This window comes from Lachnellula hyalina, assembly GCF_007821495.1.
Source record: "Lachnellula hyalina strain CBS 185.66 chromosome Unknown contig00171, whole genome shotgun sequence".
In the NCBI taxonomy this organism is placed as follows: Eukaryota; Fungi; Ascomycota; class Leotiomycetes; order Helotiales; family Lachnaceae; genus Lachnellula; species Lachnellula hyalina.
This window is the reverse complement of record NW_022157285.1, coordinates 1-13,059: the sequence shown is the minus strand read 5'-3', so window position 1 is coordinate 13,059 and position 13,059 is coordinate 1. Positions and strand designations below refer to the sequence as shown.

Below are 13,059 nucleotides of genomic sequence, written 5' to 3'. Positions count from 1 at the left end.
AAGTTATAAGACCAAGATCTCTCGCCACAAAGCAATGTCTATCTGAGCAGTTTATCAACCTAAAATACAGCTCTTCAACATAGGGAATAGGGGCCTCGAAACTCGTAATCACATCTGACACATGGTTGCAACCAAGATTGTAGTTAATAAGAGACTCTATGAATAATATATTTTCAAAGCCATGGTGAGCGCAGATTATAGTAATCAGTGCACTAAGTTCGTCTTTAAAAGCAGTTCTGGCTCTCTTCTCATGGAGTAATAGCCCCATTCCATAAACCATATATTCCCAAGACACTCTCCCCTAAGCCTAACTCAAATTTCCCTGCTGTCTGATTCCCACTCAATTGCAAAAATTTACGTATATTGGATTGCTCCTCAGGAAACTGCTCGATATCATAAAAAGCCTGAAAATCCAGCTTGGAAGCATCGCTTGGGGGGTTAAGATAGGACAGCACAGATTTCGTTTGATTGATCGATACAAGGGGAAATCTAGCAATTCGTTGTGCCAGTTGCAGTACCCCTTGTGTAAGCTGAGTTGGGTCGTCGTAATATTTGTTGAAAAGACCCAAAGTTTCGCCGGTTGGTCCATCAAACGTTTTGGCGGAAAGGAGATACTCTAGTGCCTTTGCCTTTCCTAGGAGAGAGCCCAAGAATGTCTGTCCACCTCCACCAGCGACAAGCCCAAGAACTTCTTCAAAAGAGCCAGTTCGCGCACCAGGACCTACAAATCGCATGTCCATCTGTGCTATAAGTTCATTGCCAGCACCGAAAGCGCGGCCGTTGATCTCAGCGATGAAGATTGTAGTCGTAATACTTTGAAATAGGTCGGCGAACTTGACGTAGTCGGCGCCCATCTGTTTCTTTGCTGTTGTAATGGGAACTTGAAGAGAAGTCATGTCGATGTGGCCGAGATAAAAATCCGGATTTGAGGAGTCAAAAATAACAATTTTCGGGGTAGAAGACGTGACATTCTGCAAGGGGGTGAGGAATTCGAGGATGTCATCGATGAAAAGTCTATCAACAAAGTTGACAGGTCCATTGTTGATAGTTGCCCGAGTGATATTTTGTGATGGATAAGTGAAGGTCAGAGTGCCGTGGGTTGAGATATCACGACGGCTAATGGGCGAGTAGGAGGCCGTCGCAATGGCATTCACCACTGAAGATGAGAGCAAAGGCGATAAAAGTGTCAGAAAGAAGAGCATTCTCAGGAATAGGACAGAAACGTCGGTATGTTTTAGAAAAGTTGGCAAAGGTTATTACAGGCTGCTTCAAATAGAACGAAGTATTCCATTGGCGCACTTCCGGCTTTAGTAGAGAGTATTTGACTTCTTTACTCTACACCTTGGGCTTCACCATTATGAGGCTAGCTTGACTCCAAGCCATGGGAGATATGCCAATTCCCGAGAAAGCAAACGTGTGAAGAAAGAACGGCTCGCGGAATTTGTTGAAAGTGTTGTCATGAAGGCCGCGTACCCCCGCCATGACTGCGGGGTGGGGCTCTGAAAAGGCGCTGCATCATTTCCATAAAATAGAGGTTAGAAATTGTTTGGGTACATGCTAGGAGAGGAAACAAATCTTCAATTTACGAGGTGTGACTGCGTCATGCAATGCAGTCAGTGTAAGGATAAAGATCTGACATGCTTAGAAATCTGACCACATGCCAGCATGAGGGATTTACCACAGCACCGCGTATTTCACCCAGAGAACATGCTCTCCAGTAAAAGTGTCGAAGCTAAATAGACATTCTGATAATCTAAAAGTACATAGAATATTTTTCTAAATTATTACTCGTTGTGTAGACATGCTTCCTTATCTCCCATACGCTGCGTTTTCATGCGTTTGTCTTCTATCCAGTCTGCTTCCAACTGTTGCGATGGCACTCAACCCTAAAGGATGGCTCGATATCCATGGGCACTTCACGCTTCCCTTTAGCAGTCCAGCAGCGGCCCAAGCACAAGTGGAAGCCTTCCACAGTATAAACTTCCTGGTCTCTGGTCCGTGGACATTCTCTGCAAAGGACACGCTACCATACCTCGACGAAGCCCAGATATCAATGCAAATGCTTTCCTACATCTCAAGGGATCATGCCACACTCCAAACAGCCAACGATTTCGGCGCCAACGTCGTTACCCAATATCCGTCTCGCTTCGGGCTTCTGCTGGCGTTACCTACTGATAACGTCTCGCTAGCCTTGTCAGAGATCAAGCGCGGTGATAGTTTTGCCATACCAAACGACGGATATGCCCTTCCAACCATATACAATGGCGTGTTGCTCAGCGATCCTTCTCTCGATCCGGTATTCGAAGTTTTAAATGCGCGGAAAGCTGTATGTCACGTACATCCAAACGCAGGTGCAAACGGGACGGATGGCCGCCCAAGCCCTTTGATTGATGTTGCTTTTGAAACCGCGCGTGTTGCAGTGGACATGATGTACCGCGGTGTATTTCGGAGATATCCCGATATTATATTTGTCTTCGCACACTGTGGTGGAGCATTACCCGTCCTAGCTGGTCGGCTTGCCCTGCTGGGCGCTGAGAGCTGGGTCCCGAATCCCCTGAATCTAACGAAAGCTGAAATTGAGAAAACTCTAAACAGTCTTTATGTGGATACAGCGGCGACAGCGAAGACTGGTATGGAGGTTGCGGTTAAGGTGGTGGGCATGAGCCATGTGATTTATGGCGATGATTGTAATGTGCAGTGCTCCACAAACGCCACCATGCTGGAGAATCAACAAGATGTTATTAATATCGAAAACGAACTTGTTGGTGAGACGGGTGTTGTGGCGAGTAATGGATGGGCCCTATTCCCGGCTGCTGCGAAAAGAGCAGCGGCTGGGCAGGAGAAACTAAACTCAACTTCTGTATAGTACTTATTACTATAATATATTTACCTCCTATTGTCTCGTCACTGTATGTCCTAGATAGAATGGGCGTCTAAAGTGAGTTGAAGGGGATTGTTGAGTGAGAGGAGGGTTCCGCTTCCCTAACACTATAATCTCGGGGAGATAACGGGTTAGAAGGAGCATGAATATCGTTTGGTCTACCGAAGAATGCAAAATAAACAGATCTGCGTATAAAAAGCGACGTTATGGTTTCGCCTTGTCCGTCTATCTCCACATGAAGGTTAGATATAGGGAGAGATTTGGCATCCCACGTATGAGCCTGGTCATCTGGGAAGCCACATCTACTCCCTGAAGCGTTAGGGTCATCGCTAACAAAGGGGACACACATTTGCTCTACCAAAAGGGGTGTCGCAGTTGCAAAAAGCCCTACGATCTGGTCAATGTGAGACTCGGGGGTATGGTCAGTATACTGGTAGCGGTCTGGTCTGCGCGCATTTGATAAGGCAGTACGTGCGATCTCCCTATCGGAGGATCGTTGCTTCAACGCAGAGATCTGTTCAGAATGAAAACCCGACCGATCAGCAAGAGCAGCGAAGTCGGATAAGACGACCTCTCTGGCTTTGTGGTTCTCGCTTTTGCCAGGCGTTTCTGCCTTCCCATGTTTTTCTTCGATTGTGCAGGCAAGCTAGGGTAGTTCTGCATTGCGTAAAGCCATAGATGTCGATACCCTATATCCCAATCATCCGAGCGCCCAATGAATTGGTTATCCAAGGCCATATGCATGGCGTTTCTGGCAGTTGGCTCAACCAGACGCCTCATGCTACCTGCGCAGGCTTGTAGGTAGTTGAGATCGGCAAAGAAGGTAAAGAGAGATGGGATGAGTCCGGGGGACATTGCGCAACACGTTCCAAATTATATCAAGGTCCTGCGGGCTACAGGCAGCAAATATCTGGCCGCTGACCAGCTGGCCATGGAGCTCCTGAGCGTCTAATTTGGAATATTTAGGGGCCTTAAGCTCCAAGGCCCTTACCGTAGCGCTGTCAACCATTTGCATCGTTTTTCTGTTATGATTGAGGAGCTGCGACCAGACATCTTTAATATGTGTAAGATAGGATAAGACTTCCTATTCGTACTATAAGTAAGCCATATATGCCGGTCGATGGAGACTCACCTCATCGCACCTCATACTAATCATCTTGTTTAGCTTGCTAATCCTCATCCCATCCCATAGCCCAGGTATACCTAAAAGATCATCGAATGCCGCCGTGAGCTCTGGACGACGAAACAGCTCGGTGAGACACCGCGTCTCATGTTTTGATAGACGAGCCCACCACCTCTTTTCGGAGTACACGTCCCGCTCGCGCCCATACTTATGTATTTTACATTAAATCTCGCCAGCAGTTGGCGGCTTCTCGTTTGCATATTCCTCGATCAAGGCAGCTTTAAGCTTATGGTCGGCGTCTACGAATGTTTTCAGTCAGGACTGAGCCGCGTCTCATGGATGCACACACCTGCAAGGTAGAGATCTACCGTCCACCAGCTGTCTCTTGGGGATAGGACTTCTCGTGCTGCTTGAACGCGGTGTCTCCCATGGAGGCAATGAAGTTGGGATCCCGCTGGAAATTCGAGGAATGGTTGCGGATCTCCATTACTCAGCAGGTTAGCCGAGATGTTTGATTTTCCCCGTTGGTCCATTGCTAGACTCGTGACTAGAATTTTAGACCATCAGGGCCACGTTTCCCCACAAAGCTGAACCTTCGGTGATCCGGATAGCAGCGCGCCCTCGGGCGCGGGGAGGCGTCAGCAATAATAAAGTTCCATAGACGCGGATCTAGAGGGTGCGGAGGGGTAAAGGAGAAGTGGCGTCGGAAGAGATTACTCTTCATGGAGATCTGGAGGAACGGAAGTGCTTGGCCGTCGAATAGGAACTTAGGAAGTATTGTAGAGGGAAAGCGGAACACCACCGTGTAGGATTTTGAAGCTTGAGCTGGATCTTGCGGTGGAATTTCTGTCAATCCCAACCCTGCCGCTGCGGGCTAAGATTCTAATATCCGAAAGATGAAAGATGGTAAAGGCTTATCGCCGATGGTCTACTGTACCTCCATATTTCACGACTACCAAGGTACTTGATAGCATTTGTGTTACTGTATGCACATCACCTCCTCGCCAGTCTTTCGCCCGGATTGCCGATGATGCTTTCGCATCCACCTTCCAAAGCCTACCGAGGACGATGGGATTTTCTCTCGCATTTAGATGAAATTCTACTGGTTCGACCGAGTGGAGGTCAAATTGCCGTCGGGTCTGGTGGGTCACGAATAACGAGGGCCAAAGTCAGAGTGCAGCAGGTTATACTTCGGTACGAAGTAGCTAGCTAGTAGGAGGACAGGATTACCTAGGTAAGGTAAGGTACCTACCTAGGTAGTCCAGCCATGGCGCGGACCTGTGGATGGCCATGCTTCAATACCCGGCCGGACGAAATCAATACCGTGCAGCCTTTGGTCCCTTCATCAGGCTTCATATCAACCTGGTACACTTTTAGACCTTACTAGAACTAATTCGAGGCTCTTAGTGTGAATGCATAGCCAGTTTAGTCAAGTGCCGTTGTAAGTGTGGAGTCTGGGTGCTTGTTGAACCCCTCATTTCTAGGACCACCTCCTTGCACGAACCCGCCAGGCTGTGAAATATGCAACGCAGCCATACATCTTTGGTCACTCACCACTCCTAAAAGCCGAGATTGTGTGTCGTACCTTCCGCTTGCAAACAGTACTTCAAGTCAACTTCCCCGCTCCCTCCTCCACCTCTTCCTCCTCCCCACACCTTTCATCTCCCTTCCACTCCATCCATCATCCATCCATCAAAACTCGCAATCCGCGCAACACCAACAAACAATCACGTTCTTCAAGACACATCCACTCCATACTACCATCAAAATGACTTCAGTTCAAGTCCACACGCCCTCCACGGGCAAATATGAGCAACCTACTGGTTTGTAAGTCGCAGCAATTCTCCCCATTACCCCGCACTCCACCTGTTGTGTGGCCGCCGCTGATATCCGCCACACTTCTATAGATTCATCAACAACGAGTTTATCAAAAGTGTCGACGGCAAGACCTTCGAGACCATCAACCCATCGACAGAGGAAGTTATCTGCTCCGTCTCAGAAGCCACAGAAAAGGATGTCGATATTGCGGTAGCTGCTGCACGAAAGGCATACGAGACGGTCTGGCACAAGGTGACCCCAGAGGATCGCGGCAAAATGCTAGTCAACCTCGCAAACCTCATCGAAAAGAATGCCGACCTCCTTGCCGCCGTCGAGTCGCTCGACAACGGAAAGGCTATTGGGATGGCAAAGGCTGACGTTGGTTCGGTTGCTGGCTGTTTGAGATACTATGGTGGCTGGGCCGATAAGATTGAGGGCAAGGTCATCGACACAAATCCCGATACCTTTACATATACTAGACAAGAACCCGTACGTTTTAGAATTCTCAGTTGCGCGAAACTTTCAAGCTAATTGCCTATACAGATTGGTGTTTGCGGTCAGATCATTCCATGGAACTTCCCATTGCTCATGTGGGCATGGAAGATCGGTCCTGCCATTGCCACCGGTAATGTTGTTGTTATCAAGACCGCTGAGCAAACACCTCTCTCTGGTCTCGTTGCTGCTAGCTTCATCAAAGAGGCTGGTTTCCCTCCAGGAGTCATCAACATCATCTCTGGTTTCGGTAAAATTGCCGGTGCTGCTCTATCGTCCCACATGGACGTTGACAAGATTGCTTTCACCGGCTCCACTGTTGTTGGCCGTCAAATCATGAAGGCAGCTGCTGGGTCCAATTTAAAGAAAGTTACTCTCGAGCTCGAGGAAAGTCTCCAAACATCGTCTTTAACGATGCTGATATTGAGAACGCCATCTCGTGGGTCAACTTCGGTATCTTCTTCAACCACGGCCAATGCTGCTGCGCTGGTTCCCGTGTCTACGTTCAGTCAGGTATCTACGACAAATTCGTCGAGCGGTTCAAGGCTCGTGCAGTCGCCAACAAGGTCGGTGACCCATTTGCTGCCGACACTTTCCAGGGCCCACAAGTCTCTCAACTCCAATTTGACCGCATCATGGGTTACATCTCGGAAGGTAAGAAGGAAGGTGCGACGGTCGTTACCGGTGGTGAGCGTCACGGTGACAAGGGATACTTCATTCAACCCACTATCTTCTCCAATGTCACAGAAGACATGAAGATCATGCAAGAGGAAATCTTCGGACCTGTCTGCTCCATCGCGAAGTTCGAGACCGAGGAGGAAATCATTGCCACTGGCAACAACTCCACCTATGGGCTTGCCGCCGCTGTCCACACCACCAACCTCAACACTGCCCTCCGCGTCGCAAACAATATCAAGGCCGGTACCGTCTGGGTCAACAGCTACAACATGCTGCACCACCAAATTCCTTTTGGAGGCTTCAAGGAATCTGGTATCGGACGAGAGTTAGGAGAAGCTGCTCTATCAAATTATACTCAATGCAAGAGTGTCTCCATCCGTCTTGGAGACGCGCTGTTTGGTTGAAAGAAATAATTGAGGTATAATGGAATCGATTATCGGCGATATGAATTTACTATGTACATAACTACCCATAGCATTTGCTTCTGCCAGAATTAAAAAAAAAAAACATGTAAATCAACAATGACATTTGGGGTACAAATTGAGATGATCCTTGTGGCGTGTATCAATCATCCGCAGTACTCGAGTACAAAAAAGAATCAAGCTACACAGGATTTGGCAGGGTAGGATATCGAAACAAGCGGCTTTTCCTAGGGCATCTTCACGATTGACATTGTTTCCTCGAAATGTTCCATCATCATAGCTAGGTAAGATTACCTAGGTACTTAGGGACTTGTCTTGTTCATGTTTTCCCGCACCTTACTTCAGCCCCACGTCACGGCCACGCCCAACCTCCCCAGCCACCCACGATTCAAGAAGCTCGCCGCGGGGTCATTACAGTATGATCTCTGCAAACGGACGGACGGGGGGGGGGGGGGCTTGGCGGCGTAATCGATAGTCGATAGGCGATAAGACGATAAGAGCTGTGATACTGTACAGTACAGTAGTAGCAGCGCAGCATCACAAGGACGACTGCAGGGCTTGGCGGTACATCCCACCATGGTTCCTGTGTCTGTGGCGCTCAAAGGGACTTGTCTGGTCCAATGGCCATCGCTTTTCATGTGACTACGTGCAGATGTCTATGACGGGCAAAGTTTAGCCTCCCCTCCTCCATGTAGAGGGGCTGCAAGCACTTTAGCTATCGTACCGTATCTAGGTAGGTAGGGTACTGTACCTAGGGTCTCGGTCGCGCAAGCTGAGTGAGAAATGATTCTACACCATCGGAGCTGGCTATTATTACTGCCTCTCTCTCCCTTCTTATCTTCTCCTTCTTCTCTCTTCTCTCTTCTTTCTCTCTGTCTCTCTATCCCTCTATTCTGTCGCGTCTACACTCTCAAAGCTCTACCTCCCTTCTCTCACCCCACTTGCCAAGTTGGCGATGAGGCTATCTCACATCTAACTAAACGCAACCATGGCCTCCCTCCTCCTCACCGCCTACCTCTCACTGTCAGCCGCAGCTCTTGTAAAAGGGAACGATGAAATAACCTGGGGATCAGTCATCTTCACCTACCATGGAGAGAAAATCCCCGCGCTGCACGATGGTCCTTACAACCTGACCCCGCTCGGCGCAAACCAGCTTCTCCAAGCTGGACAGACGATCCGCGATCGGTACATCAGTAGCCCTTCAAATAGTAGCATCACCGGCAGCTACCCAATTGATGGGCTGCAAGAGAATGAGATTGATAATGGTCAGATGTCTGTCCTGTCCACAACCGATGAGTATATCACTGCAAGTGCACTGGCTTTTATGCAGGGCCTGTATCCACCCAGAAGTACGGCAACTGAGGTTGTGGATGAGGAGAGCATTATGGGGAATGGAACGCTAGAGCAGTTTCCGCTAAATGGTAAGTCAACTTCATCAAGCGAAACTCCCTAGCCAGGGGGGTATTATCCTTCTTCCAAATCATACCCCACACTCTACTCTAAATGTCTTTTCAAAGAAGCACAACTAACTCCAGATCTTGGTATTTAGGCTATCAGTATCCCAATATTGCGAGCCTGAGCTTGTTGGATTTCAATTACATTTGGTGAGCAACTCCTAGTCTCTCGTTGCATTACTATTGTAGCAGGTCAAATTTCAGGCCTAAGGACCGGAAGAAAACTGTTCTAATGCGTGCTTATAGGCTAGCTGGCAATATCAACTGCACGAACTATTCGAATGAGCAGTACAATATGCTTGTATCATCTGATTCGGTTTCCAGAACTGTAGCAAATGAAGATTTCTATGGAGAACTCGCGCAATCCGTTTTTAGTGGCCTTCAATCCGACAGCGTCAACTATGACAATGCGTGGGACCTTTATGAGTATGCCCTTTACCAGAACTATCACAATCAGACGGTCTATAATTCTCTCGCCCCTTCCGATCTTGATAGGCTTTATAGCCTAGCCTCGGAGCAACAGTGGTCATACAATACGCCAACCAGCGGATCGTATATCAGCTCAATTGCCGGTCAAACGATGGCCTCAAAGGTCATCCAGCAGCTCGCCACTAATATTGCATCAGACGGAGTATCCGACAAATTGACCCTCATGTTTGGCTCCTACGAACCATTCCTCTCCTTCTTCGCGCTCTCAGGCCTCAGTACAGGTCCTGCAGCCGAAGCATTCAACTCTCTCCCACAACACGGTTCCGTCATGGCCTTTGAACTCTTCTCCAATCCCACAGGACTGAACACTTCCGAATCTTTTCCTACCCTAGATGAGCTCTTCGTGCGATTCTTCTTCCGCAATGGTACAAATAGTACAGACACCGAGCACTCGCTGACGCAGTATTCTCTTTTTGGCCGAGGAAACGAGGAAAACGACATGAGCTGGACGGACTTCGTGGACGGCATGTCGGATATCGCTCTCTATAAAATCGAGGATTGGTGTACGTCTTGCGGCGCTGTCAATATGTTCTGCGAGGCTATCGAAACGAATACCTCGGAATCCACCGACCAGGAAACCACCAGCAGTACCGCCCACAAGAACAGTCTCTCGCCAGCCATTGCTGGTGTTGTGGGAGCCGCTGTCACTCTTGCCGTGGGCATCATTGCCGGGATTGTTCTGTGCTTGTTTGGCTTCCGTGTCGATTACCGCGAGCGAAAACCGAATACCAACGCTGGGGACCTAGGTGTCGTGCGGAGAAGCGGCAGTGGGATCGGGGGCTTCAAGGGCGCGGAAAAACTTGCTAGTGACACTGATTTAAGATTGAAGGGGGGAGCGGGAGCGGGCGCAAGTGTCATCAGACACGAGCGAGTGGGAAGCTGGGAGCTGAATGAGGCTGCGAAGACCGGTGGAGGTGGGAAGCATTCTAGCCTCGACAAGGAGATTGGGGGTGTGAGAGCGGCGAACTACAGACGTCCGAGCGAGGATAGTATTGGGCATGAGAATCCATTTGGAGATCCCGTGAAGCCTTTGGACCAGGTGTAGGTCGGAGTTGATGAAGGATAATGCTGTGCTTGTTGTTTGTTCCTTGGAGGAAGGCGTTGGGTTTGTTTGGAGGATTTCATGATACATACAGGATGATACCCTTCTTTGTCTCTCACTATACCCCGTTTGTGTTTCTGTATTGGGCTTGCGTCGTTCGTGTTAGACGGAGGCGTTTTGGGTATGAAATACATTTGCGGCATGCATTGCAGACGGAATTCGTTGCATCTAACCCGTATGGTTATTCATTCGATTGACGGTACGACGATCTCCCAAGTTTATATTTGAACAATGGCAGTTCGATCTCGATCTCTCTTTTGATCACTTCACGAGAAATTCAAACTTCAATTTGATGGCTGGGTTTGACTGGAAAGAAATCTTAAATGTTCCCTCTTGAGTCAGCATTTATGCCGCTTGCTTTCTTGCTGCAAATCTTTCAAAATAAAATGCTTGCATCTCTCACTTGGGAGTCGAGAACCTTCTTTGACCGCATGCGGAGCAGAGCAGAGCATCCATAGTTCAAGTCTAATTTCGAATGCAGATATAGTTCCTATACTTTACAATAGCATTTCAAAATATATGTGGAATGATGTCGTGGAAGGTCGATGTAATAACATCCTTTTCGAGGCTGCTTGTGTAAAGCTCTACTCTACGAGTAGGGGCGCAATTTGATCCAAGCGTTTCCGCCAATCGCATCGCATCCTACTGCCATTGCCAGCCATCTACGGCAACTTTGCAATACAAGGCAAGCGTAGACACTAGCCGTGGCCCGAGGTATCAGCTGCTTTCATAAATTGTTGAGTCGCCGTACGTGCGTCGGTCAAACATTCGGAATGTTCACTAATCATCCTCAGCCCATTTTTGATCTAACATTGTACGAGTACTCGGCTTGAAGCTTCTTTGCGTCCACGAAACGGCCGTTACAAGAAGAGTCCGCTCTCAACGGTTTATGAGTTGTGTATGCTGCGCTACTCCTGATGCTCGTCTTCTCTTTTTTAAGTCTAGTCGCGCGCGGTTTTTACGATGTAAATATGTACAGGTGTATCGTGCACCAGTTACAGAGCGAGGATTCGAGGATTATGGGCTTTTTAACTTGGAAGTCGCACTTTATGATAGATGTTATTTGGTGGGTTTGAGGATCTATACTAGGGTAAAGACCTAGGCTCGGAGAATTCTATCTATTTACGTACACTAAGTAGTGGGCTTTTGGTGGGACTGTCAGTCAGGCTTACAAAAAGGCGAGGATTTGGTCTTCAAGGCGTTAATGAAAAGGAGGGAAGTCCCTTCAAGAATGACTGGATTGCTCTTTTCAAGTATTTGGTTTTTGATTAGGAGAGCTCGTGAGTGAGTGAGTGACTTCTCAAAAGAGTGTTTCGATTGTCTTCAACAGTTCCCAAGCTGAGACTAGTCGGTTACCTTGCTTGAGATACAGTACATTTCTACACCATATATTTCAAAGACAAAATCACATCAATCATGCCTTTAAGAACAGACTCAACAGCCAATCCCACCCCTCCGCCCCCCACCAAACCCCTTTCATCATTTACCCGCCTCTCCAAAGCCGTCCGTCTCTACGAGCCTCCGAGTCCCAGCTCTTCTTCCAGTACTGCCCCTGCCTCTCCCACAGCACCAACAACCATCCTCTTCTGCTCCTGGATGAACGCCTCCTCCAAACACGTCCAGTACTACGCCACCTGGTACAGCACACGCTTCCCGCACGCCCGCATTATTCTCGTCAGCATCACCACCGCGCAGTTCATGCTCGACAGCGAGGCCAAACGCCGCTCAGACGTCAGCCCCGCCGTCACAGCCCTCCTAGCACGACCCCAGACTAACGAGCGGTTGCTCGTGCACGCCGTGAGCAATGGGGGTATGAAGCGCTTGTATGGAATCGCGGCCGTGTATCGTGCGGCGACGGGAAATGCACTCCCGGCAAAAGCAGTGGTTTCGGATTCAGCGCCGGGGATCCCCCAGTTTCGTAGGGATATGTATGCGCTTGGGATGGGGGCGAAGAAGTTTAGCTGGCTGGTTTGGCTGCCGTATATGCTGGTTGTTTTGGTGAGCACGGCGTGTGTTTATGTGCTGGTGAATTGGCTGCCGGTGTGGGTTATGAGGGAGTTGGTGTGGGGGCCTACGGAGGGGCTTAATAGTACGGAGTTGGTGGATAGGGAGACTGTGAGGGGGTTTGTGTATAGTAAGGAGGATTTGGCGATTGATTGGAGGCATGTGGAGGCGTTTGCTGGGGTGGCGGAGGAGAGGGGGTGGAGGGTGGAGAGGATGTTGGTTGAGGATGCTCATCATGCACAGTTGTTTAGGGGGAAGGGTGGGGAGAAGGATTATTGGGGGGTTTATAGAGAGGGTTTGGGGGTATGGGTGTTGGGACTGAGTGAAGCAGTAGTTTAAGGTCGGAAGAATTCAGTTTTCGCCCACGGTCGAGGCCTTTGTGTAGAGGGACCAGCATATCTCACTTGTCGTTCAACATTGAGTATGCCAAAAAGTACCTCAAAAGCAAAGGTGGAGATTATGAGTTCTGCATAGGTAAGATTTGACTCGCTCAACAGATACTAGCTCTGTAAATATAACTATTTCGAACAATACCAAATGACTCGCGATCGATACCTGAAGTACAGCACATCTTGAAATCTATAACGAATGCCTCC

General features: G+C 48.7%; 3 protein-coding genes across 3 annotated transcripts; 2 read left to right on the top strand and 1 right to left on the bottom strand.

Annotated features, from left to right (window-relative positions):
* Nucleotides 1-248: 248 nt before the first annotated feature.
* Nucleotides 249-1,202, bottom strand: DCI1 (Delta(3,5)-Delta(2,4)-dienoyl-CoA isomerase, peroxisomal; the record flags this gene model as incomplete). Its single annotated transcript, XM_031153061.1, has 1 exon — nt 249-1,202. The coding sequence occupies one exon, from the start codon at nt 1,200-1,202 to the stop codon at nt 249-251; it is 954 nt and encodes a 317-aa protein (XP_031002389.1).
* Nucleotides 1,203-8,402: 7,200 nt separating this feature from the next.
* LHYA1_G008140 (uncharacterized protein) lies at nt 8,403-10,402 on the top strand (the record flags this gene model as incomplete). The annotated part of the gene is made up of 3 exons (XM_031153060.1): nt 8,403-8,835; nt 8,964-9,018; nt 9,073-10,402. 3 exons carry the CDS (start codon nt 8,403-8,405, stop codon nt 10,400-10,402), a joined length of 1,818 nt encoding a protein of 605 aa, XP_031002390.1.
* A 1,473-nt stretch (nt 10,403-11,875) lies between these two features.
* On the top strand, nt 11,876-12,766 carry LHYA1_G008139 (uncharacterized protein; the record flags this gene model as incomplete). Its single annotated transcript, XM_031153059.1, has 1 exon — nt 11,876-12,766. A coding segment is annotated over one exon (891 nt), but the record flags the coding sequence as incomplete, so codon positions are not given.
* Nucleotides 12,767-13,059: the final 293 nt, after the last annotated feature.